Genomic DNA, 27,004 nt, shown 5'->3' with positions numbered 1-27,004 from the left:
ACCATAACAACGATATGGGCAGAGCAGTTGGATTTACCACTCCACTTTGGGTGCCAGGAATCTATCTGACAAGGTATTTAAAGATTTGAAGGCAAGAGTCAAAAGCTATTTTTCTCATATTACTTAATCACAGAGTTTTTATATTTTCAAAATCTGCCTCCAAACTAAACATGCTATTAAAAATTTATGTGGAGACAACCGAAAGTCTCGGTTTTAAAAATGTTTCTGAACGTGGAAACCTAGAATATTTCTTGATTTTGATTTCAAGAAAGTCTGAGTACTTGAGGTATTTACCATGAAGAAATCTGAATGCAAGTTACAGAGGATCTATTCTAGTCTATTTGCTTATTATATATTTCTGCTCCCTCCCATAAATTTTTAGCCTCTCAAGACCATCAAAAACTACATGGAATCACAATTTAATTTAGCAATATACAGCCCTTACAGCACCTCAGCCACACCCTTCCTTACTTTTGCACTGATTCTGACCCCACAGAGGTCCATGGAAACACTGAGTGGTCAGTGGGGCCCTGTTCAGTGCCAAATCTAATGCAGATAATTTCCTGCGCTTGCACTCTGATTTCCTCACACTGGAAGGTGACCTTGCTGATTAGAAGAGTCTTGGCTACATTTAGGAAGTTTCAGCATTTGATTAAAGTAGTGCTGATTTGGCTTGTGCTATTCACCTTTCTCCCACTATTTGCCTGTCTTGAATCAGATCAAAAAGAGTTAGCACACTCCGGTACTCTGCATTCCTCTTTTAAGGAATGAAATACTCCACATGTCCAGATACAAACTTCTATAATCATTATGAGAATCTGGAAGGTCTTTCAGCAATGATATAGGAACTATATCAGTCTTAAAGACTGTGGACGTCACTCATAGTATAATAAAACAGTAAGGAGTTATCCTCAGAATTAATTTAGACTTGCTAATAAGTACAATTTTGAAGCAAATGAGGCACACCTGAATCCCCCAAAACAGAGAAAGAACACAAAATATCTGCAAATTACAGCAATCTGAGTCCATTTTATTGAGGTGTTAATGGCCGAAGTGATGTAAGAGTTCCCATATTGAAACACAGCTTGGTATCTGATGTTCCTAAGTCATCATGTCTATTATCCTCAAGGGGCAGAGAACTATGTGCTTCAATTTCAAAAGATTTAAATAAAAATTGTTAAAGTAATGTTTCGGTCCATAATCTCTGCTATACCTAAAACTACCTGACATTATTAATTTCTTATAATACTAAATAAATAAAATAAAGAATATATTTTGATGTTCTATACTGCTGAGTGTCATGTATAACATTCAAGACCTGAAAGGATGGACCACGCAACTATCTTGGATACCTATCCGGGAATGCTGCTCATGAATCATGCATGGCTAAATCAGTTTTTCATTTTGCAGAAGTTTGTATCCCTACCTAGGTAATCCAGGGCCATACTGATATCACTGATGTACTCAATTCATTGACTCATGACTTGCACACCCTTTACTGATGCTTTTTAGCAGTCGTTCTTGAGCAAATCTTACATATAGTTTCCAGCATCAGCTGTTCATTTCCTAAGCAGATACTTTAAAATATAACTGACATTTTATCTTAAAGGATAAGAACAAAAAGACAGTCCAGATACTGTGTAGCCCAGCTTTTTAAATACAGAGATTTAATACACACACATACACACACGTGTTACTTCTCTTTTGAGGATACTATTACCAGTTCTTTTAAAAATGAATCAGGACGGGCCAGGCACGGTGCCTCACGCCTGTAATCCTAGCACTCTGGGAGGCCGAGACGGGTGGATCGCTCAAGGTCAGGAGTTCGAGACCAGCCTGAGCAAGAGTGAGACCCCGTCTCTACTAAAAAAAATGGAAAGAAAGTATCTGGACAACTAAAAATATATATATAGAAAAAATTAACCAGGCATGGTGGTGCATGCCTGTAGTCCCAGCTATTCGGGAGGCTGAGGCAGGAGGATCGCTTGAGCCCAGGAGTTTGAGGTTGCTGTGAGCTAGGCTAACACCACGGCACTCACTCTAGCCAGGGCAACAGAGTGAGACTCTGTCTCAATAAAAAAATAAAAAAATGAATCAGGACATTTTTAGGGTTTAGCGGTGAATGAAATGTATTCTCTAAAGCTAAGCATTAGTCTTCCGTGGAAAGCTAAATAAAATCTAAGTCAAGCTGTTAATTTTAACATTGTCAGAGCTCTCAAAGAAGGAGGTATTTTCTGGCAGACTATTGAAGTGGTCATGTTTTTGGTTAATAAGTTCTTCTTTAGGTTGAACTAAACCTCTCCAGAAAAACTTAATCTCATTTCCACTCGTTTCAATTTCATTGGAGATGAGGAACAATCTGTTACTATCATTTTCGAATTTCAGCTGTTAAAGATACCCAGCTCAGCAAGAATGGAGGATACAAGATCAACATGAAAAAACAATCACATCTCTATATATTTATAATAAACATGTGCAAACTGAAATTTATAACACAATACCACTTACAATAACTCCAAAAAAAAAAAACTTAGATATGAATCTAACAAAAATATATTCAGGATATGTATCCTGAAAGTTACAAAACAGTGCTGAAAGAAATCAAGCAAGACCTACATAAATGGAGAGAAATACAATGGTAATGGATCAAAAGACTCAACAGAGTAAAGATGTCAATTCTCCCAAAATGATCTATAGTTTTAATGCAATTTCTAGAAAATCCCAACAAAGTTTTTGTAGCCATAGACATGCCTATTCTAAAATGTATATGGTAAGGCACAGGACCTACAACAACCAAAACAATTTTGACTTAAAAAAAAAAGAGTAAAATAGGAAAAGTCACTCTATCCCATATTAAGGTTTATTTAACCATCTTCTGTTCTCAAGATGGTATGATATGGGCAAAGGGAGAGATACATCAATGAAACAGAACAGAGGACCCAGAGATAGACTCATACAAATACGTCCAACTGATTTCTGTCAAAGGTGGTAAGGCAATTCAATGGAAGAAAGTGTTTTAACAAATGGTTCTGATGCATTAGACATGCATAGGCAAAAAACATGCACTTCAGCCTAAACCTCACATGTTCTACAAAAGCTAACTCAAAATAGATTGCTGGTACAAATGTAAAATGGCACAGCCACTATGGAAAAGACTATGACAGTTTCTTATAGAACTAAACACGCACTTACCATAGACCCATCAATTGTATTCTTAGGCATTTATCCCAGAGAAATGAAAACTTAAGTTCACACAAAAATGTATACATGCATGTTCATTGCAGCTTTATTCATAATAGCTCCAAACAGGAAACAACCCAAATTGTCCTTCGAGGGTGAACAGTTAAACAACTACTCAGTAATAGAAAGGAACAAACTATTAATACTTGGATGGATCTCAAAGGAATTATGCTGCATGAACAAAAAGCCAATCTCAAAGGGTTACATGCTGTATGATTCCATGTATATAATATTCTCAAAATGACAAAATTCTAGAAATGGAGAACAGACTAGTTATGCCGAGGGTAGGGATATAGGGGTGGTACGGAGGGGGCTGTGGCTCTAAGAGACACCATGAGGGATCCTCAAGATGGAACAGTCCATATCTACACTGTGGTGGTGGCCACACGCCTCTACACGTGTGGTAACACTGCATGCATGCACACACATTCATACAAAACTGGTAAAATCTGAATAAGGTAAGTGGATTTTTACCAATGTCAATTTCCTGGTAGTGATGCTGTATAATAGTCATGTAAGATGTTACCACTGGAGGAAACTGGATGGAGGATATATAGGATCCCTCTGTATTATTTCTTACAGCTGCAGGTGACTTTACAATTATCTTTTAAAGTTTTTTTAACAGCTAAAAAAGGAAAATGTAAAAAAATGATATGTAATCTAACTATCCCCTCCCCCGTTTTACAGGTCAATAAATAAAGGCACAAGCAGTAAAAGAACTTGCTCAAGATTACACTATTAGTTAAGAGCTAAATCAAAACTAAGACTTGGGCCTCTGAATTTTCCACTATACCACAATCCTTAAAACAAATAATAAGCAGTCCATCTTATTTTGTTCCATCTCATATGGATTAAAAAAATAAAGATATATTCAAGCAGCTAAAAATCTAGTTGAGGATACATGGAATAATATTAAGGGAATAAATGAGTACTAAATTTAAGTATCATATGGTTCTATCTTAAACATAGTAAGAACTCAGAGAAAAAAGGCATAGACTTAACGTTAGTCACACAATTCTACTGCAACATCTGAACAAATCCAAGGCAAATAACTTCATTTATATAGAATACCCATAAGAAGGTGACCTGTCATCTAGATGCACAGACTTATCCCCAAATGTAGTCTATGCTTAGATACTATATTATGGGTAGAAAGGTGACCAACCACCAAGGGAGATGGACGGCTAATGACTACCAGACACCATCATGCTACCTCCCCCAACCCTCCCTGTGGCAAGCACAGCAACACAAAACACCCTAGGAAACACTGGTTCTTTTCTTCGCAGAAATAAACCACATACAACAAATCTAGCCCATCAGAAGTAGAATTTATTTCCTGCAGACTCTAGATTTAAATTTATTACCATCATAACCTGTGGCTCAAAAGTGACAAAGGCACTGCTATAACATTCAGTTCCAGCTTAATAGTATAAACTTGACAACTAAACACTGTAAAAGGACTAGAAAGTGGTGTTCTACACATGGGGCTGACTCCATTTGCACTGCAGTGAGTTCCAATAATAAAGAATATTCCTCGGATTCTGACAAGGATGGTGGATTTTTCGGCTCTGTTTACCTGGCTCTGAAGATGATGGATTTTTAAGGTCTGAGGATAAAGACTGAAACTTTTGTGATAGTTTTTTTATATTTGGGGATAGTTTCTTACATTGATATGGCTTAAATGTTCACCGAAATATGTTTTTTTAGAATTCGATTTTTCTGTTTCTCCCAATAAAATACTTGCTTTTACTGCACTATGTGCGTAACATTGGGATTCCATTAAATTTGTTTTATGTTTTATATCAGTTTCTTTCTGAAATATTTTATTGCATTCATAAGCAATGGTAACTATTTTTAGGATTTCACACAAATTTATTGTAATGTTGCTGGGTCTGTGCCTTTATTTACATTTGTTTTTCCTATATGTACTAGATAGAAATTCATTCCTAATCATTTTATATTATGGCTCGTTTTTTAAATTACAGCCCCAGTATTTGCTTTATGACATATGCTTGGTATGGGATTAAATTTACCAGAAACTTCCACTTTAAAATAATTCATAATACATGCATGAGATAAAAAGTACTTAATTATCCCCCCCAAAAAAGAACTCCCTTATAAGACTGAAATGTACCTTATACAACAGCATGACACTGGCTTGGCGTGTCCCTAGCAAAAACAGCAAGGCTAATGCAATTCTAGCACGAACACCTGGCTCCACCCCGGCCATCATCTTGTCCTTCCACCAGGCTCCTTCCCATTCCTTCGTCTCTTCATTCACTAGACGCTTTCTGTCATTTCATTTTGCTTTTTGCCTAGAATGCCATTCACGTCATTCTTCACTTTACAATCACTCTTAGCCTTTAAACCTAGCCCTAACATCATTTACTCTAAATTAGCCTTTGTGGACTTTCCTAAGTAGTTAACTTTCCCTCTTGTGTGTTCCTAGAACCCTTTTGAGCTCATTACTACAGAACTCACAAGGCTGTACTGCAAATGTCTGTGTGTGTGTTTGTTTCCCCTACTTGACAGAGACACTTCGGGTGGGGACCACGGGAAAGTGTCTGGCATAAAGCAGGTCACAACCTGAGCAGGCTCAATTTCTGACTGTTGCAGCCATCAGCTGGGCTATGACAGCCTTGTGTCACTAAACAATGGGGATGCATTCTGTGAAATGTGTCGTTAGGCGATTTTGTTATCATGTGAACATCATAGGGTGTGTGCACACATACCTAAATGGTCTAGCCTACTACATATCTAGGCTGTGTGGGATAGCCTACAGCTCCTAGACTACAAACCTGTACAGCATGTATTGGGCCGAATACTGTAGGCAACTGTAACACAATGATAAGAATTTGCATATCTAAACATAGAAAAAGTATAGTAAAAATACAGTATTATAATCTCATATGACCACCATCACACATGCAGTCTGTCATTGACCAAAATGTCATTATGTGGTGGATGACTCTACTTTGTTTTGGGAAAACAGGGGCACATCTATTCTCTTGGACTAGGAAAAATGCCTGAGCCAACAAGAAAGGCTGGAAACTCATTTATTTTCCAGCCCACCCAGGCATGGGCCTCTCATGACTCCCATTTAGAGAATAAGGCCTGAGAGAGAAAATCTGTGTCCACTCAGGATCCTGTATGTTAGTAGCCATAAGAGCGGTGGGACTTACTTTTCTGGTAGGTGAGTCTAGAGGGCAATCCCGCTCAGAGAGTAACAGCTAAGAAAAGAATCCAGTGCCCTCAGCCAGTAGAGACCCCTTGAAAAACACACTCTATGTTAAACGATCAACTTACTTTGGACACTAAGGCTAGAATATCATTTCCTGGACCTTTACAATCTGCACCTGAAAAGGAGGGGCAGGAATGCAATATTAGGCTTTCCTGACAAGAACTCTAAGACAACTATTGGGAATGAATGAAGTTATTTGAGCATATGCTTCTATATCGTCATATTTATGGTAAAAATAATAGTATAGTAATTCCATCACTATTAGCACATACATGCCACATCAACTTTTAACAAAAGAAGTTTACATCATTTTTGATGGATAAATTTTAATAATTTCTGTTGCGAATTTCTCTAAAATGTACTAGTTGATTTCTTGCTTCTCTACTGAGCATAATGAACTTTTCTTGATGGTACAAAGTCATCATTGTGGAAATGTTATTAAACTGTAATGCAGAGTGATACGCCCTCAGAAGCTACTTGCTACCACATTACATAAACCCAGAGTGTTACAAGTTCTTATTTTGTATGCCCACTTGTGTAGTGTTTGAAATACATATTCCATTTCCTCCATCAACATCAGTTTCACGCTTGCTGCTCTTAGCACAATGACTCTTAGTAGAGGATATACCTTCTTCCCACTAATTCCCAACTTTTAAACTGTTTTGTGTCAAAAAAAAAAACAAAACATATGACCAAATTTGTCGGGACTGAGTCTTAAATAAGAGTGAATACAGCAATAGATTTGTGTTTCCCACTGGATTGAGAACTCCTAGAAGTTAAGAAATAATCCTGTCTTTAGTCCCCAGGTGCCTAGCATGGTGTTTTGTATACCATAGCCCTAAACAAATGTTTTATGATTTGAATTAAGTATATGGGCTGTGTTTATTTTGGCTTCTCAAGCATTGTTAGCTTGTTTTCTTTGTTTTAAGGCAGATCACCAAGAATAGAGTTCACCAGATGAGTGATCTCCTTATAAGTGACATCACCCTTGTGGCAGGATAGAAACAGCAAGAATTTGAACAATGTGTGAAATTCCAAATGATTATTAGTTCCTTCTTTTTTCTTACCAGGACTCTAACATGTTCTACCAGTATTGCTTCTATAATAAGAAAAAGTTACATAAAACCCAAGATTATTTTAGCAGTTCTGTGGAAAACAGGCTTAAATGAGGAGGCAATGGAGACAAAAAGGAAGCAGTGAAGAAACTACAGGAATCAAGAGAGTAATTATTGGGAAAGAAAAACACATGGTTGAAAAAATAAATAGGTCTTGGTAACAGATGAAAATACAGGGAAGAAAGGTGATAGAGGAAAGTCATCGGAGATTGTCTATAAAATGGCATGCTTGTTCTTTCATTTTTTATCCATTGAAACATTGATTAAGTGTCCACTCCTAAACAAGTATTTTTATTGGGTACTGGTGCCACTAATGATGGAGAAAATGAGAATCAATGGTTGTTTTCGGGGAAGGGGAGACCAGACTGATGTCTGGAAGTCACTGGGAAACAAGAGGACTGGCAGTAGTTTAACAGGGCAAACAGAAGACTAAAGCAGGAGAGCATGGCAGATGAGATAAAGACAGGGAAAAAATTAGAAAGAAATGATGCGAAGTCACTTAAGTCAGCCTGAACTATTAATAGTTATTTAGCCTTTATGGCCATGGTTGTCTCATGATTGAACTGAAATAATAATGATGTAAATGACTGTATTATAAGAAATACATGAAATGCTATATATAAAATGATACTGAAGAGTATAAAGCACTGTAGAAACACAAGACATAATCAACGTGCTGTCACAAATGCAAGAGTAAAAAAGGACAAAAGCATTCATTTCTCATTACATGTTTACCTTTAAAAGTAAAGCTTCTCTCCCTAGCAATATGCTCCAAGTTCTATACTTTTCTCTACTTCTACTCCCCAGTGCCTTCCTGTCAACTTTACCAACTTTTTAAAAAGGAAGCACCAAAAATGCCCAGCAAAGCAAAGACTAGACAGATGGACTGCCTGAGCCAGATCTCCTTTCTAACTCACTGGGCATTGCACGGCAAGAGAATATAATTAGAGACACTTGCTTAACCTTGACATTGGTATCATAGTCTGAAGAACTAATTTTTAAACAAAGCTTGTAAGACAGCAACATTAAAATGGAATTTCTTTAAATAGCTACCATATCATTTCTCTTCATAGTAAACTAAATCAGAATATAAGTTACTACCTAAACCTAGCCACCAAGCTTAAGTTTAAAATTCCACTTCCTTTGCTTAGAACAACAGAAACAAAAAAGAATGATAGAGGCAGGAGTCAGCAAACTGGAGCTTAGACTGGCTTTGCAAGTTAGCAAATGATTAACCACTGCCAGCTTTCTACATTTGCAAAATGAAAACTATAATATGCATCTTGTACTTTCACTATCCTTGCAGTTGTCATTTCAAATTATAATTACTTATTTGTTAGACTATTTCTCCCACTAAACTGAATGTTTCAGAAGGACCACATCTTTCTTAATAGAATATTCTCTGCACCCAGCAAAGTGGCCGGTACAGAGGAAGCACTAAATGGATGCAATGTTCTGATATGCCCACATAAAAGTGCCAGCAGAGAAAATCTATTTAATTATTAATATATGTTCTTAATTGTGTCTTTTGATGAGCAAATCTTTTTAATTTTTATAAAGTCTAATTGATCAATTTCTTTTCTTTTGTAGTGTTATCTGGTTCTTGTCTAAAAAATTTCTGCCTATCCTAAGGTTGCAAAAATATTCTCCTCTGTTTTCTTCAAGAAGCTTCGTAAGTTTTAGGTTTTACATTTATGTTCATGACTCGTTTTGAAATAATTTTTGTGTAGGGTGCAAGGTGGAGGTAATTGAAGTTCTTTTTTTCCCTCCAGATGGATAGTCTTTCCAGGATCGCAAGTTGAAAAAGACTTCTCCGCTGAATTTCTTTGATACCTTTGTCAAACCATTTCCATGTGGGTCTATTTTGGGGCTCTCTATTCTATTGCATGAATCTGTATGTCTATCTTGTGGCACTAGCCACACAGCGTTTAGAACACTCTCACTTTATGTATAGTAAGTCCCCAAATCAAGTTAAGTCCTCCCATTTTGTTCTTATTTTTTAAAATAGTTTCAATTATTATAGTTATTTTGCATTTCCATATACATTTTAGATTAGCTGGCCAATTTCTACAAAAAATCCAGAGATTTTAATTTGGATTGTTCTGACTCTTCATTAATTGGTGGAGAACTGACACCTTAACCATGCTGAGTTTTCCAATAGAACATAGTGTATCAGTTCTTTTCATTAGGTCTTCTTTCATCATTCTCATCAATGTTTTCCAGATTTCACACATCATTTCTGCATACTTTTCATTAATTTTATCCCCAATGTTTAGTTTTTGATGCTATTAGAAATAGTATTTTTAATCTCATTTTAGTAGTTCTGTTGATTCCTTACTTAGGATTTTCTCTCTATATGATCATGGCAACTGCAAACAGTTTTAATTTTTTTCCTAATCTTTATGTCTTTCACTTATTTTTCTTGCCTTATCGCACTGGCTAAAACCTTTAGGATGATGTTGAATAAGAGTTAGAGCAGACATCCTTGCCTTGTTCTAATATTGGTGGAAATGATTTTTTGCTATGAAGTATGATGTTAGTTATAGGATTCTTAAATATTCTTTATCAGTTTGAGGAATTTTCATCCTATTTGTAATTTTGCTGAGTTTTTTTAAAATTATGAATGAATGTTGAACTTTGTCAAATGCTTTTGTGTGTATCTATTGATATAATCATATGGTTTTTCTCTTTCAATCTCCTAATATAGTGAATTACACCAGTTGATTATTTTTACGTATTTAACCAATCTTACATTCCTGGAAAAAGAAAAAAGAACTTTGGTCATAATGTAGTATACATTTTATTTGGCTAAACTTGATCTACTATTATTTTAAGTATTTTTTGTCTATGTGCATGGAAGTCTACAAGGTTCTTTATTTGTAATGTCATGGTATGGTTTTAGTGTCAAGGTTACGTAGGCCTCATAAAACTTATTGGAAGGATATCATCTTACTCTTTTTTGATACAGATTTTTGTAAGATTGGCATCTATTTGATAGGTTTCACTGGTGAAGCCATCTAGACTTAGAGTTTTCTATGTGCAAAGATTCTTAATTATAAATTACATTATTTTTAACAGATGGTGGGTTATTCAGATATCCTGTTACTTCCTGTGGTCAGTTATGTTAACTTAGGTTTTCAAGGAATTTCAATGCCCATTTCATCCAAGTTGTCAAATTAATTGGCATAAAGTCCTTTATTGACATAAAGTAATAGGTCCTAATTATCCTTTTAAAGCTCATAGGATCTGTAGTGATGAACTTTCTTTCATTACTGATACTGGCAATTGTGCTTTCTCTCTTTTTAAAATAAGTATAGCGAGGGGTTTATTAATTTTATCAATCTTCTAAAAAAAACTTTCTGCATTGTTTGCTTTTTATTTCACTGATTTCCTATAGAGTCTTTTTTATTTCCTTTCTCTTCATTTTCTAGCTTCTTTGGATGGAACATTAGGTTGCTGATTTAAAGCTATATATTTCTCTCTAACCACTGATTTAATTTTCACAAACTTTGATATGATGCACTTTCATTTTTCATCAGTAAAAGCTATTTTCTAATTACTCTTGTGACTTCTGCTTCATCCAACGTATTATTTAGAATATTAATTGATTTTCAAATATTTGGGGATTTTCCAGTTAAACTTTCATTACTGATTTTTTTTTTTTTTTGAGACAGAGTCTCACTCTGTTGCCCAGGCTAGAGTGCCATGGCGTCAGCCTAGCTCACAGCAACCTCAAACTCCTGGGCTCAAGCAATCCTACTGCCTCAGCCTCCCGAGTAGCTGGGACTACAGGCATGCACCACCATGCCCGGCTAATTTTTTATATATATATTTTTAGTTGTCCAGCTAATTTCTTTCTATTTATTTAGTAGAGACAGGGTCTCGCTCTTGCTCAGGCTGGTCTCAAACTCCTGAGCTCAAATGATGCACCCACCTCTGCCTCCCAGAGTGCTAGGATTACAGGTGTGAGGCACCACGCCTGGCCTATTATTGATTTCTAATTTAATTCCATCGTATGGTTAAAAGATGTAATACTCTGTATCATTTCAATCCTTTGAAATTTACTGAGACTTGTTCAATTACAGTACATAGTACACCTTTGTAAATATTCATTTTACAACTGAAAAATATGCTTATTTTGAAATTGCTTAGTGTAGTGTTCAATAAATGTTAGAGTAAGTTTGTTGATGAAGTTGTTCAAATATTCTGTAATCTTACTTTTTTTTGGTTACCAATTCCTTCGAAAACAGAGTAATTAAGATATCCAACTATAATTGTGGCTTTGTCTATTTCTCTTGTTCGTTCTGTGGGCTTTTATTTCATATGTTTTGAAGTTCTGTTATTAGGTGGATAAATAGTCAGGATTTTTATGTCTTCTTGATAAATTGACTCTTTTAACCCTGTGAGATATTCCTCTTTATGTCTGATCACAGCTTTAGGTTCTAGGGCAAAAAAGTAGCCTGGAAAGGGAAGTTGTTTTCCTTTTGAAGAGGGATATATTTCCTATGCTAAAGTAAAAAGGTAAAACATAAGACCAGATTGATAAACTCAAAAAGTCACCATCTGTGTGGAAGGAAATCAGGGGTAGGACAGGGTTTTTCCCCATCTTCACTATGACCCAACTATTGGTACAGGGTGGTAGGCACTATCCTAAGCAATGGGTTGTGATAGTAGAAAAGAGGGTGTTGGGATAATAGCTGCAGGCCTGCTGCCCCTGGGGTCACTCCCATGCCATTCTGGCCTATTCTGATTTTATGTGCTCCCCTGGATAGCTCTAACTTTAATGATGCTTCCCTCCAGGATGCTAACAGCACTAGCTATGTACGAATGCCATCTGTCGTGTACTTTAAATTTTTTCTTTACTTTTCTTAATATAAATACTTTGTTCTTGTATTTTTCAATACATTAACCTGAGAGACGTTCATTCCTACCCTGTGTACTCAGGTGTATAAGCAGTTTCAGGGATAAATCAGTAGCAGCTCCAGGTCTGCACAACAGGAATACTTTTACCCCATGGACGACTTTGACTTTACCTCTTTCTACTGGAGGATTGGGAACAAGCCTGAACAGGAAAGTGACATAGAGAGGTTAAAACAGGTCAGGGGTGGTGAAAGGATCGGAGTGAAACAAGAGTCAGGCTTATAAATATGTATAAAGTTAAAGATTCCTAAACCAAACCTATAAACCTGGGACACTGGCTTACTTTTCACACAAGAGCCATCTTTCATTGGACCAGGCTAAGCCTACACTCCATATGCACACTTATTTGTGAAAGATCTCAAAATAGTGTTGGGTAAGCAAGATTTTAAGAATGAAACCTCTGTACTCATCCCAGGCTGCTAGAGATGTATGTTTGAAGCAAAAACTGGAATCCTTATTAACCTTTCCAAACTCTGTACTTCTGTGTGGCTTTCAGATGGAACTCCAGACAAAAGGCTCTTTGTGAGTGCCAGGGCCAGTGTCCTCTGCTGCGGTGGTGATAACAGTGTCAGGGTAGCCAACGGAGAAAGGAGGACTTCATGGACGATGTGCGAGATCAGGGCAAATCTATCTCATTGACCACTATCGGTGCTGAAATAGGGCAGATGTAATAGAACACACTGGGTGATGTGTGTCTGACCGTGGGTCTAGTCGTCTCAAAATCATGCCCCCTCTAGTTTTTGGATCTGAGCTTTGTAGAACTTCACAAGTTGCTGGTTTGGTGACTGCTATGGGGTCTAGTTTGTGTAAATATAATGTGTTGGTCTTTCTCATGTTGTTTTAGGGTATTGCTTACAAACTTTTTGTATTGAAAGAAAAATAACCAAAGCATTTTTGTCAAAAGATTCTGCACCACGCAAAGGATCTGAAATGTAAGCTTGGGTGCCCCTTTTCACAAAGTAAGGACCTTTACCCATTTTCTCATTATGCTCCTTTCCTTATCTCCTATTTCAGACAAGATCTTCTGTCCTGAAAACTTGACTCCTGTCCTACCCTTATGAAAACAACAAGACACATATACATACTGAATTCTTGGGGTGACTCTAAATTCTAAAGGACTTGTGTAAAAATCTAAATAAATTAGGAACTCTGTAGTCCTCATTTCCAATCCCTACCCATCTGGTTGAAGTCCCTTCCTTATTGTGTTCATGTTAAATACTTACACTGCTAGATCTGTATGGACCAAGTCTGGTTACTACTCTCAAAATCTAGGGTAGAGAGAAATGAGGGGTGCATGGGAGGGAGAGGGTCTTCCATTTAGAAACTTGGAGGGGGAGACTGAGAAAGGAAAGAAGAATTATCTATACAATTCACTCAGGAACACTTCTGCTGATGCAAGAAACCAATGTCGAAATGGCCACAACATTATCTAATAGGATGTAGATTGGATGTTATTCAACTCTATGTTTACTACTAGAAATCAAAGCTTTATCTTGAATTTACAAGAAGGAAGGGTGGGGAAGGAAAATGAGGACCTGTTTGTGTCTTTTTTTCTGATTTCCTCCCCATTATTCCTGAATTGCAGGAGACTGAACCCTCTTGGGCTGTGGTGACCCCAATGTTGGAGTGTCTTTACTGGATGGTTGATTTTGCTGTTCTAGATTCTTCCTTTTCCTCACTTCCCCTAATGTTTCTAACACATGTTAACTCTCCACTACCTTCTTTTTTTCCTGGAAAACTACAATGAATGAATAAAGTCTTATTGGCACTGAAAACCAAAGTCAAAAAACAGTATGGTTGCACATAAGGGAGTATGAAGCAGTGACTGCTGACGGGTAGAGGGTTTCTCTTAGAGATGACACAAATGTTCCCAAACTAGGCTGCCGCGATGGCTACACAACTCTGTGAATATACTAAATAACACTGAATTGTACGTTTTTAAAAGGACAGTTATATGGTATGTGAATTAAATACAGTAAAGCTGTTGAGAGAGAGAAAGACGGGACAGATGGACCATTACATTTGAAATGACCCAGAGCTCAGTTCTAGTCGCCTTCCCTTCTCCACCTGTTAACTCCCTAGGTATTATCTCTCAATCCGATTTTTAAAATATCGTCTACAAGCCCGAGACTTCTGAATTTCCATCTCCAGCTCCACCTTCTCCACTGAGCTCCAGCCTACTCAACATCCCCATTTGGAGGTCTAATGGGCATCTCCAACTTAACACAGTTAAGACAGAACTTGAGTCCCCTTTGCAACCTGAATCTTTTCTTCCTCCATACCTTCCCATCTCAGTAACACACCACCATCCATAAAGTTTACTGAAGTCCAATAAACCATGAGATTGAATAGCAAAAAAAAAAAATTTTTAAACAATCAAATCATCAACTTGTACATGAGCTTAACCAAGATCTCTGAGGTATCTTAATTTCAACACACAAAGATAGGCACAGTTTACAATGACAACTACATCATTTCTATTATAATTTTTAAAGCAAAAATAATTTTCCTAAATAACCTCTGTGCTAGATGGCAAGAAAAATTCAAATGACAAAAATCAATATAGGGAGTTGAGAGAAAGACCTATTTAACAGATCTCTTTTAGAACAAGAATAAAGAATTAAAAGAATTGCTGTCAGCCAACAGATGGCTAACAGCACATTTTCAGAACCTCTTAAACACCCACCAAGCACTCATGTAACAAGATATGCAAACAGCAGTCCTGCTCTCTCCATAAACCCTACCTCAAGTCATTTCAAACCCTCCAGTGACTCCTCCCCTACTGCCCACCTCCCACCCCACCCTAAGATGCCAGAGTGTCCAATGTTTACATAGGTTCGGTGGTCCCTTCCCCCCTTTTCTGAGAATTTTTACTGCAACTAATATATGATGAAACAAAACTCTTTTTCTTTCAAATAGATACTCTTCACATACTCATTTCTATAAATTCTGAGATCCTTTTTCTAATATTTCGACTATTTTTCTAATATTTTATTAGACTCACTTTGAGTTGCAAGTATATGAATCTGCTAATTGAAAACATTTTCAAAAACTTGAATTTAAAAAAATTGTTTTTAAATCAAATTTTGGATCCTAACCCAAATTAATAGAAATAAGTGAAGTTGAGTACTCAGTAAGCGCTTGCAGCTGACTTGCAAAGCATGTACAAGCTAAATGAAAAGTGTTTATGACAACTACAAAAATTGTATTTTACATTGTTTTAATTTATAATTTACTCCAAAATAAAGTCTCCTCTCTCCTTAAATTTCCATTGTTGCTTAGGTACCAATTCCAATTATTTTAAAAATCTGTTGGTCCCAACTGCTTCTGAAATGTTTGACAAATATCTATGTCATTTAGTATAAAATTACTCATATATATTTTTTTTCCACAGAAACTGTCCTGTTCTCTGAGGCTTATCTTCCATATCTGAAAAATGGGGATAATGACATCCACCTCCCAAGGTTATCAAGTATCAAGTATCAAATGAGGTTAGCTATGAGGGTCCTCAATAAATTATAATGCATCATATGTTGGAAATATGGAAATAAATGCTGAATGCCCAATTAAAAGGCCTTATATGAGGTATTCAGTGTTCACAAGTGCTTAACCCTTTTACTTGTAATAATGATAATAGTGCTGACAGAACATGTGTCAGTCCTAGTACCCTGATAAATTTATATGTTCTTTTCATTTAGCCTGTCCTGATGTTTTCAATTCTTTTTTTCTTTCTGAATGTGGAAAACATTATTAAATACACTTTCCTGTGTATATACACCTTGTGATTTTCTGCTCTTGGCACTTTTTTAATTCTGTTATGATAACACTTTTCACACCCTCCTATCTTCCCCACTAGACCCATCGTGGGTACTGATTTATCAAGAACGGTAGTGTTCTCTACCAATTTTCAGACTTCACACACGAGAATGGTATTCACAGATATACAAGTGAAAATTTACCACATGAAGTACTCCCTTTTTTTTTTAGAAACCTGATACCCAAGAAGTTATCAACTTTATGAGGAAAAATATTTCAAAGCTTATATGACCCACTAACAACACTTTAACCCTTCTCTGTGCTTGTGAAATGTGCTTGACAATTTATTGCTTTAATTATGTAGTGTTAGTTATTTATCTTAAGCTATAAGACACTTATCCATGGCTTTCCCAATGAGAAAAGGAATTATTAGCCAGTATTTCCCAAAATGTATCCCAAAGGAAAGATGCTCTAGGAAAAAAAAAGTCTCTATAGCCCAATAAATATGTAAATGTCACATCCTATTTTCACCCTCTTAGAAACTCAAAATGGCCCTTGGCATATATAGTTAGTAACTTCTTTATAGGTATGTGAGTGCTATATTACTCTTCCAATTTCCTCTGTGTTTAAAATATTTTATAACAAAAAAATCTGTATCTCTACTTTTATTAATAAGTGGAATTTCCCAAAGTTGATTAACCACTAATTCCTTTTCTCCTACATCTCCCTAACAGTAGAAGCAAGTAGATATAAGAGTTTGGACATACGCTTTGGGCTACCCATTCTCATCTACCCAAAGAACAAAGAATGACTCCTTCACCAAACAAAAGTCCAAGTCCAAGACACCAATGCACAGGAGCGGGAAGGGCAAACCCCCACCTCGGAGGTTCTCAGCCACATGTAAGTTAAAGTTGGAAGGTGACATCACTTAATTTCCACAGCAGCTTACAGAAAAATGGATTCAATGTGTGTGGTAAGCCTTTCTTACCTACCCTTTTGGATAGTAGCCAGGTTTTCTCTAATACAAGAGCTAGAGATCTGAACAGACAGATGAACATAAGAGATAAAATGTCTCTGTCCTTTTTGCACAGGTAGATAAATGACTCACAGCTTCCTGAGCTGAAAGGGAAGATTAAAGCTCACCACATATTATGATGGAACACCACAGAGTTCAGATGAATGAAGTCATTTCAGGAAGCAGCTCTCTGAAATATCTTGGTAGCACGAACAAGGAAGAGGTTGTAACAATCAAAATAACTGTAGGATTTGGGATCCTTGCACAAAATTTTACGAATGATTCCTTTCTGAAACCAAAATAAATAAATAAATAAATAAACTACCAACCATGTCTAATTTCAGGAGGTCTCTGGGCCACGTTCAATAACAATACCCAATGACGGAATAGTATTATCCCAGTTTTATAGATGGTAACACAGAAGCATAAAGACAGTAAGTAACTTGATAAGGCCACACCACCAGCAAGTGGAAAAGCCAGAATTTGAATCCAGAATTGTGCTATATTGCGTCTTGATCTACAGAGAGGTAATGTGGGGCGGGGGGGAGGGGGTGGCAGGAAGGATCATCTGCTTTGACCTAAGCCTGTTCTCTCCCATCTTACTAACACGCTCACAACAGAGGCTATATTAATGGACTAAAATTATCCTATCTGCAGGTTTTATCAGGTTTTTTCAGGGTACACAGTTATTTTTTATCACATTAACTGCCATGTGAGTTGTATTTAACTCACGCTAGTTTTGAGTCCAAGGCCTGGTGAACATATGAAGACTCAATTCTCCAAAACAAATTCAATAAGTATGTCGTGAGGCACATACAACTCAATTGGCATGCAGTGTAAAAACTGATTCCAGTGCTGTGTGAGTTGCATATAACTCATGCACAGAAAACAATAAAAAAATGTTTTTTCATTAAATTAGAAAGGATCCTTTTGTTTTCAAAGTTTTTATTCTGTTTCTGCAATAAAACACTATGGCCCCAGGGAAAATTTTTTTTTCTAGTGTGGCAGTCAATGTGTTAAAAACTGAATTTAATTCAAAATGTAGAAACATGTTTGACGTTCACTTATTTCAACTAGCCATCTCCAATTAGTGTGACTCGGGGAGATCTGACTTTCATTTAACCTTCCATTATGACAAGAACATAAAGAAAGCAAGCATGTCACTGGTAACCATTGTGTGTAGCACAGAGACAAGGCACTTTAAGTCCACCCTCCTGGAGCAATGCACAGGCAGCATCCTGCTACTTCTGTGCTCCTCAAGGCTCCATGGTATTCCGCAACATGCACAAACCCCTCTTGCATGTTACTGCAAAGTTATGACCCCAAAATTACAGACCCTCCTTTAAAACTCTAGAGTTAAGCCTGTTTCCTACATATAAATTATAACACTGAATTTTGCAAAATGGAGTCTTCAATGAAGTATAAGAATTTAATCACTTTAATTCCACTAACACACACTTCAAGATTATATTCTATTCCATTTCATCCAGTAAATAAGAGCAACTAGGTTATTTCCCAAATTTAGTGATCTAAACTCATCTTTTGACCAGCTATTCAGGAATTACCTCCTGGCCAAACCACAGAATCTTCTTCATATGGACTGTTTGGCTACAATTGTTTTAAAGATACATTTCAAAATCACATCCCAAATTGTGGTAACCAAGTAAGGTCTCTGGGAAGATCTTGATCTTTTTAGGTATAAAGGGGGAAAGAGACTCCATACCTCTTTACAGACAACTTGGCAGGAAAGCGTGAGCCGGTGGGCTCTCTGGAAGTGGAAGCAGTCCTGTTTACTGCTGTTTCCCACCTGTGTATCAGCAACCTGGTAAACAGTGGCCCTCAATAAACATCTCCTAACTGAGGAAATGACTAGAAGCATAGACAACAAACACAAAGAAAATCATCCTCATTTCAACATCATAGATTTGGCTAGGCCAGAAGGTTGGTTATAAGGGTCTCCAAGTATTCTCAGATATTTCAGAAAGCCTGATGGAAATCATGATTTATCTTAAGATGAGACTGCACTGGGCAACTAAAAGGTCAGGTTTGCTTGATGTTAGCAAACATCATGTGAAGTCATTGTGACAAGACTGGTTGCTTCATGCATCACACACTAAAGTGAGGAGGAAAAGGTACCCATTCCTTTCCCCTCCAAGCCTCCCTGATGTGGGAGGACATATTATGCTGATTGGAACAAATTTACTAATGAATAGGGCTCCAGAATTTTAAAAGCTCAAACACACACAGGGCTGTGGCTGGCTCTGGCTCCTTCTTACTAAGAGGCAGGGGGTAGGCAAGTTCAGGGCAGGGCTTGACTTCTCAATCTTTCTCTTCTTTTCTCTAACGTTTGCGTTATGCTTGTGTTATGGGGCACTCCATGATCAGCAAGTAGTAAAATTTTGGTGAAGAAAAAGAGGCCCTAGTTAAGGGCTGACTTTTAATTACATCTCCTAGGCAAGTTTACTACATGCACCCCACCAGGGATTATGAGAGCTTGCTTCACGATGAAATGGGGCTCTTTTCCCATTTGTTATCATCCTCTGAGTACACATGTCCCCTGGAAACCCCACAGGTAGGGGGACTGGCCCAAGCAGGATTCACAGAGGAGCCTACCCATCACACACCACAGCCACATGTAAGGTCACCTCTACCTGAGGTATTTTACAAAGGACAAGCATTCCAAAAATAGAAGTTAGTAAGCAGTGAGTGATAGATCACTTCAGAAAATTGTGATTTTTCTATCCACAACTCTGACTGCATGAGCTGTAGATCATTCCTGAGCACAAGAAACTAACCCAGAAAGGAGGACAACAGTTGGCAGACCAGAACACCAATCCTGGCCCCACCTAACTTGCTAGCAGCCCGAGCCGGACAAGGCATTCCACCTTGCATAGTGTCAGTGCTCTCAGTGGTCAAACGAGGGTATTAAATTACTAGATAATCTCTGTTTCCCTTCCAACTCTGGCAGTCTACGATTCAATGAATGACAACTTTGTCTGGTATCTTAAGCATATGCCTTTTGCTTGAGCCAACACAGACCATTTGCAAGACACGTACTTGTTAGAAATTGGAATTCAGTGTTTGCTGCACAATCCTTGCCAAAGGCTTCTTAAAGTCATCTGATACTCAAAGGATAGTCTAATAGATGTGTTAACTATCCCTGAAGAGCTGGCACATAGGAAGCAGATTCCATTCGATTAGTATTTATTGAGTGCTGGAAGTAGGAACTTTGACATATATTATCTCATTTAAAAGCCTTTCTTCCCAAGTTTTTCAGTACATGAAATCTTGGTAGAACTTCTAGCAGTCTTTTGTGTCCAGGTTTTTCCTATATTTATTTTACCAGCACACTACCAATCTCTCCAGGTTCTTGTGTTCATATCCCTGAACTGCTAGGACTGCAGAGCACAGTCTGGGCCCTGATACCTCAGCCCACTACTGTTTTCCCTTCACTGAATTACGACTTATTATTGAATCTTTCTTATGTTTGAAAAAGTGCCCTTTTTGTTGTTGTTGTTTGTTTTTTAATTAAAATCTAGTTGAAGATATTGTTTACTGTGCTACTTAGTGTACCTTATACAAGGACCCAGGAGATTAGTTGAGGGTTGGGGAGAGGTTGAGATAATGTGTGTGTGTGTGTGTGTGTGTGTGCGCGCGTGCGCGTGCACACACACACACACAAATCTTACCACTGCAAATAAATGTGTAAGCTTTCTTTCATCAGAAATTGAAAACCATGTAATACAAAGTTTCTCTTGTCTCATTTAAAGCCTACATCAGTTGTCCACTATAGTAATGAAGCAATACATCTCATATACTTAGTAGCTTCTCTATTTCCTCAGCCATCCCAAATCCTGCTGGAAATAAATGATCACATAGATTCCAAATGAATACAGGGAGATTCCAGGTCAGTGATTAAAGCACAGGCTATGGATGCGAGCCCACGCTCCCCACTTGTGACTACTCGTCCTGAAGTATGACATTTCACCTCCAAGTCAGCATCCTCAGTTGGAGAATGGGAGCCATATTGATAAGCCATTCTCATAAAATCCTTTTTCATACACATTCCTGTCTCATAAGTATTCAACAAATATTCATTTGTATGAATATTATTCTGGAGCCCAAATTTTCATGGATTTCATTCCCATTCTTTTGTCGATTTTATTATTTAATTTGTTTTCTATAACCCACTGACCCATGACTTTTTCACCATTCCTTGCCCCCCTCCTGTCCTCACTTTTCTTACATCCCATAGTCCATCACCATAGTCACAGCTTGCCAACTCCCTCAACAATAAGCCCCTCTCTTTCTTTCCATTGCTTAACCACCTGGCTAAACCCCACCCCTGCTGAATCCAGCTCTCCTCCTCCTCTACAAGAGGCAATGCAGTATAACGCATAAGGCTGACAGCTCTGGAGTTAGACTGCCCAGCGTTCAAACCCCTGCTCTGCCACCGAACAGCTGTGTGTCTTTATGTAAGTTGCTTGTCCTTTCTGTAAAATAAGGCTGATAACAATAATGCCTTACTCGTGGATATGTAATGAAGTTTCAATGAGAATACACACTTGGACTTGTGCTATCCATGGGAAGCACTCAATAAATTTAGCTAGGATTATTTTTATTATCATCACTGTATGCACAAGTCAATGGAATAAAGTTGGGAAAATCACACACACACACACACGGCTTACACTACAAATGTAAAACCACAAACCTCAGGTGGGTACTTGATACTGCTGGCAACTCTCTCATCGCCTAGAACATGTGCTCTCCTACTCTCCCACAACACTATTTCATGCCTTCAGCTCTCACTTCAAATCTCCCTCGCCCTCAGCTGATGCCCTTCCGTTCTGCTGCATCGGGAAAATAGAAGCCATCAGACAAGTACCATCAGCTGACCATCATCCAATATAGAAAACATACCCACATCTGGCCTCATTTTTGTCACCTTCTCTCCAGTTCAACGAAAGAAATGTCCAAAAGGCCAACCCTCTACTTGGGTTCCAGGTCCCCTCCCTTTAGCTTTCAAGAACTTTCCTCCTGCAGTTTCCCTCTTCTCTCTGCATGGAGGTTCCTCCCTAACATGACCCCCAATGATCCTCACCTCCTGGTATTCATGCCCTGGTATAATTCCCTCCCCTTAAGTGTGGATGGAACCTGTGACTCACCTCTAACCAACAGAATGTGGCGAAGATGCTGGAGGATTCCTTCTGTGATTACTGCATTATGCAAGACTCCACCTTGCTGGTAGGCAGGCCCTGAGTCTCCTTGCCAGCTTAATGAAGTAAGAGGCCATGTTGAGAAGGCCCACGTGACAAAGAACTGAGGGAAGTGGGGGTGGGGAACAGGGGCTCTATGAGCTAACAGCAGCCTCCAGGCAAGAGCCAGCAAGAAGCTTGGACCCACAGTTCTGCAGATGCAACGAATGAATTCTGCCAACAACTGAGTAAACTTGAAGTAAATTCCTCCATCGTTAAGCCCCCAGATGAGAACTCAACCCACCTAACACCTTGACTGTAGCCTGTGAGACTCTTAGCAGCAGACCTAATTAAGCTAAGCCTAGACTCCTAACCCACAGAAACTGGGAGAACTGTTAGAAGGCAAAAAGTTTGTAGTAATTTGTTACATGGCAATAGAAAACAAATACACTTGCCCTCTTCCAGATAATTCTGGAACATCATGCTCTAGTCATTAAGCTAGTCTACTGTATCCCATCTTTAAAAAAAAACCTGGACCATATGCCTTCCAGCTACTCCCCCTCCTCTCTGTTCTCCTTTCCAATAAAACTTGTCAAAAAGAATGTTTCGTATGTGTCCCCTATGTCCTCACCTCCCACTGGATGCTTAGCCCACTCTGGGCACATCTTTGAATTTTCTTGTGTCAAAGACAGTAGGAAATTCCATATTATCTAATCCAAATGAACAAGTTTCTCTCCTCTCCTTATCCAATATTCCAGTAGCATTCAACACAGTTCATTACTCCCCACTTTTTGTAAGTATTTCTTCTCTTGGCTTACTGGACTTGACATTTTCTAGTTTTCCTTCCTTCTACTTACCTGGCTGCTACTTTTCAACCGTCTTTGCTGGCTTCTTCTCTTACACCCAAACCTAAATGGCCAAAGTCTGGCCCAAGGCTCTCCTCTCTTAGCCCATGGCACTCTCTTTGCAGTCCCCGAGCTTCATATTACATCGACGTGCTGATGACTCCCGAGTTCCTCTCTCCAGGCTTGATCTCTCCCCTTAGCTCCTACATCCACCTGCCTAACTGCAACCTCCACCTGGATGTCTGATTGCCATCTCAGACTTCCCAAGTACAAAACAGAACACTTGATTTTTGCTTTCCTGTTTTCCCAGTCTCAGCAAATGGCACCTCTAACCAACCTGCACATCAGGGCCTCATCCTGGGTTCCTCCCTTTCCTTCATCCCTCATCACCCAAACCATCAAACAGTTCTTGCACATTGATCCTCACAATAGATTCTGAATATGCTCATTCCTAACTCCACTCCTGCCAACCTCTAACTCCAACTTGCCTTCCCCTCTCCCTTGGACTGCAGCAGGGACAGCACCCAGCTGGTCTCCCTGCTTGCATTGCTGTCCTCTGGGAACCACACAGCATAAACTTTTGAAAAAAACAAAGATGTGTGCCTTTGCTGCCTAAAACCTTCCAAAGACTTCACACTATACTTTCAAAAGGCCTACCAGGCTCTATGTTGCCGGTGCCTATCTGCCTTTTTGACATGTCTCATACCTACGAAGTTCCAGCCACACTCACCTTTTTCTCCTTCCCACCTCAAGACTTGCAATTGCTACTTCCTCTGCTTGGAAAGATCTTCCAAAGCTAAGCGTCTCAGATCTCAGATCAAACGTCCCCTCCTGAGAGAGGTCTTCCCCCATAGTAGCTTTCTCTTCTTCCTCTGAGACTTCACCTATCATTGTTTCGTTTACAGGATACATCACAACCTGAAGTATCATGCTTGCTTGCTTGATTGTTGTTCTGCTGCCTCTCACTAGATGTGAGCACCAGGAAGGTGTGTCCACTGCTGTGTTCTATAATAGCGCTGGCACATAATAGGTGCTCAATAAATATTTATTGAATAAATGAATACATGAATAGATGTAAGATGTTAACATTCTTACATGCATTATAATAAAATTATCCTGTTATATTAAATTAGAAAATCTCTTCAGATGCAATGTCCTTAAAATGGTAAAAAAATAAAATATTAATAAAATAATACCTCAAACTATGCAATATACTGTATAAGTTTCTGAAAAGTTGTGGGCAAACCAAAGTGTTATAAAATGAAGCCCATTTTGAAAGAATATAAAAGAAATTTGTTGGGAGATGTGAAAAATCTTTTTTGATAATGTGACTTATCACACCCCAGTTATTCTGTTTTTACCGATTTGATTTTTTCCTACATTGGGTTTGCTTTGATCACAGAATATAGATTACTTATTAATGTTTCTATCACAAATTGTGCAAAATCACAATTCAAACCACAAGACACATTTTCAGTATTTCTGGACAAAAATTCCAAGGAGTCACTACTTTTGTTATTCAATGTCACTAACACCATGCGACTTCATTTCAAACCGAGCTATGTCCCGTGGCCAGACAATGCAGGCTTTTCAGCAGATCATGGTAATGAGTGTGGTCACGGTTTGGATTTCAACAGCCAGCTGTCAAAAACTATCATCCCAAATGTCTATTTGCTGAAAATTTCTCACTTCCCAGAGCTGGTACTTTCAGGGTGGTCTAGGAAGGAAATCTGTACCCATATCTACTCTTGGGCTATTCTAATTGCTGATGTTTTAACACTTCTTTGGAAATGCAATTTCAAGTTTTGAGGAGCTAATCTGTTTTGTGTGAGCCCCCAAAGATTTCTATTAAACTCGTCTATGTATTTTTTCTTCCTGAAATACCAATGACTTCTGAAAACTCCAGCAAACAGTTATTCGGCTGCTTTTAAGAACCACTCGACAAAAATCACTCACTCCATCGCTTACCACTTGCTGCCCTCAAAACTTCTTAGCAACATACACCGTGCATGAACCTCAACGTGGTTTGCTTTGTCCAATCGCATGCCTGAAAGCCCAACCAGTCAGTTGTGTAATAATAAATCCCTTATCTCCTGAAGATACACAAACGGAAAGATCTCTCAGTGCTTCAGTGCACGGGGGGACTTCGCTAGAATTCTCAGCAGAAACTCACATCCATTTTAAAGGCCAAATTCCCCCTCCCTTTATTTTTCCGATTTCCTCTTTCTTTCTTAATTGCAATTTTGAGGAAGGAAAACCTCACATGCTAAACGATGTCGTGTTCAAACACGGGAGGGCGAGGGGCAATGCCAAAGGCTGCTAGCAAAATGCATGTAGAAACCAAGGGCTTGGTTATTGCTGTACTGGGTTTACCGGTTCTCTCACAAGCGCCTGTGATGGAAACTCATCAACAATTGTTCTTGGGTGGAAGAAGGGGCTGAGAGATTGACAAGAAAAGCTGCTTTCTAGTTCCAATAAGCCTGAATAGCCCTCGAAATAAGGAGAAGAGGACAGTCCTGCTTCCTCGGGGAAGAATAAAATCTCACTCCCCGCTACCTCGTCAGTCCCCACCAGACATAAACCGGCGCCTACCTCGTCCCATCTCCGAGTTCCCCACCCGGCCGGGGAGAAGCGTCCTTTTCCGGCACCCACACCAGGCACAAACCCGGCCTTTGCGGAAAGGGGGAGCGGTCGCCTCGGGGAGGCGCAGGGGGCGCGAGGCGCAAGCAAATCAACAGTTCCCTCGCCTTGCCCCGCGCTGCCGCCGGCGCCGCCTGACACACCCCTCCCGGCCGGGTCTCTCCGGGTCGCCAGTCCCCGGCCTCAGCCCGGCGCCTCGCCCCGGGCCCGCAGTTCCCCGCCCCGCGCTGGCGGGCTTCACCCGCACCACCGCGCCCACCACGCACCTTCAACGCGCCCCGGGCCGGGCCCTTGGGGACCGCACGGCCGGGTCCGAGGGGCACGAAACGCTCCTCGCCATCCTCGTCGTCGTCGTCGCCGTCCACCACCTCGACGACCACCTCCTCGTCCTCGTCTTCCTCGTCGTCATCCTCCTCCTCCGCGCCCCCTCGGGGCTTCTCTTCCACCCGCCCGAGCCCCCGCCGCCGCCTGCTCCCGCCCTCCTCGTCCTCGTCTTCCTCCCCGAGAAGCAGCAGCACTGGCGACGAGGCGGCGGCGGCCCCGGCGGCCCGAGGGGGGCCGGTCCCAGCGCCGCGCGGCGGCGGCAGCGGCGGCCTCCAGCTCTCCCGGGCGGGGGCGGGAGCCGAAGCCGGGCCCGGGGCATGGGGCGGGAGCCCGGGCAGGGAGGCTTCCTTGGCGGGCGCGGGCGCGGGCCCGGCCGGCTGCAGCGCGGCGCCCCCCCGGCGGCTGCCCAGGCTGGAGCGCTTGGCTAGACGCCGCGCCTGCATGCCTGAGCGCGCGGCCGCGGGCCGCGGAGCCGGAGAGTTTGTCGCCTCCTCTTCCTCCTCTTCCTCTACCGGCGGCCGCTGTGGCCGCAGGCGCCCGGGGCGCAGGGCTGCCAGGGGCTGCAGGAGCCGCCCGCCCGGACTTGCCGCTGCCACTGGCTGCAGAGGCGCGGGCACCGCCTTCGCTGGACCGGCCCGCGGGGACGCCGGCGGCCGGCGGCTACGGCGGGGCGGCGCGGCGGCCGCGGGCGGGGGTGGGTGTGAGCGAGC

At 39.9% G+C, this 27,004-nt stretch overlaps 1 protein-coding gene across 1 annotated transcript in view; it reads right to left on the bottom strand.

Moving 5' to 3' along the window:
* ZNF704 (zinc finger protein 704) overlaps positions 1-26,737 on the bottom strand; it is a 220,115-nt gene extending 193,378 nt beyond the window's left edge. The window contains exon 1 of the mRNA XM_012663137.1: positions 26,237-26,737. Within this exon, the coding sequence (XP_012518591.1) occupies positions 26,237-26,737 (501 nt within the window). The remainder of the gene's footprint in view (positions 1-26,236) is intronic.
* Positions 26,738-27,004: the final 267 nt, after the last annotated feature.

Source organism: Propithecus coquereli, unplaced genomic scaffold, assembly GCF_000956105.1.
Source record: "Propithecus coquereli isolate 6110/MARCELLA unplaced genomic scaffold, Pcoq_1.0 Scaffold8, whole genome shotgun sequence".
Taxonomy (NCBI): domain Eukaryota; kingdom Metazoa; phylum Chordata; class Mammalia; order Primates; family Indriidae; genus Propithecus; species Propithecus coquereli.
This window is presented reverse-complemented; position numbering and strand designations above follow the sequence as displayed.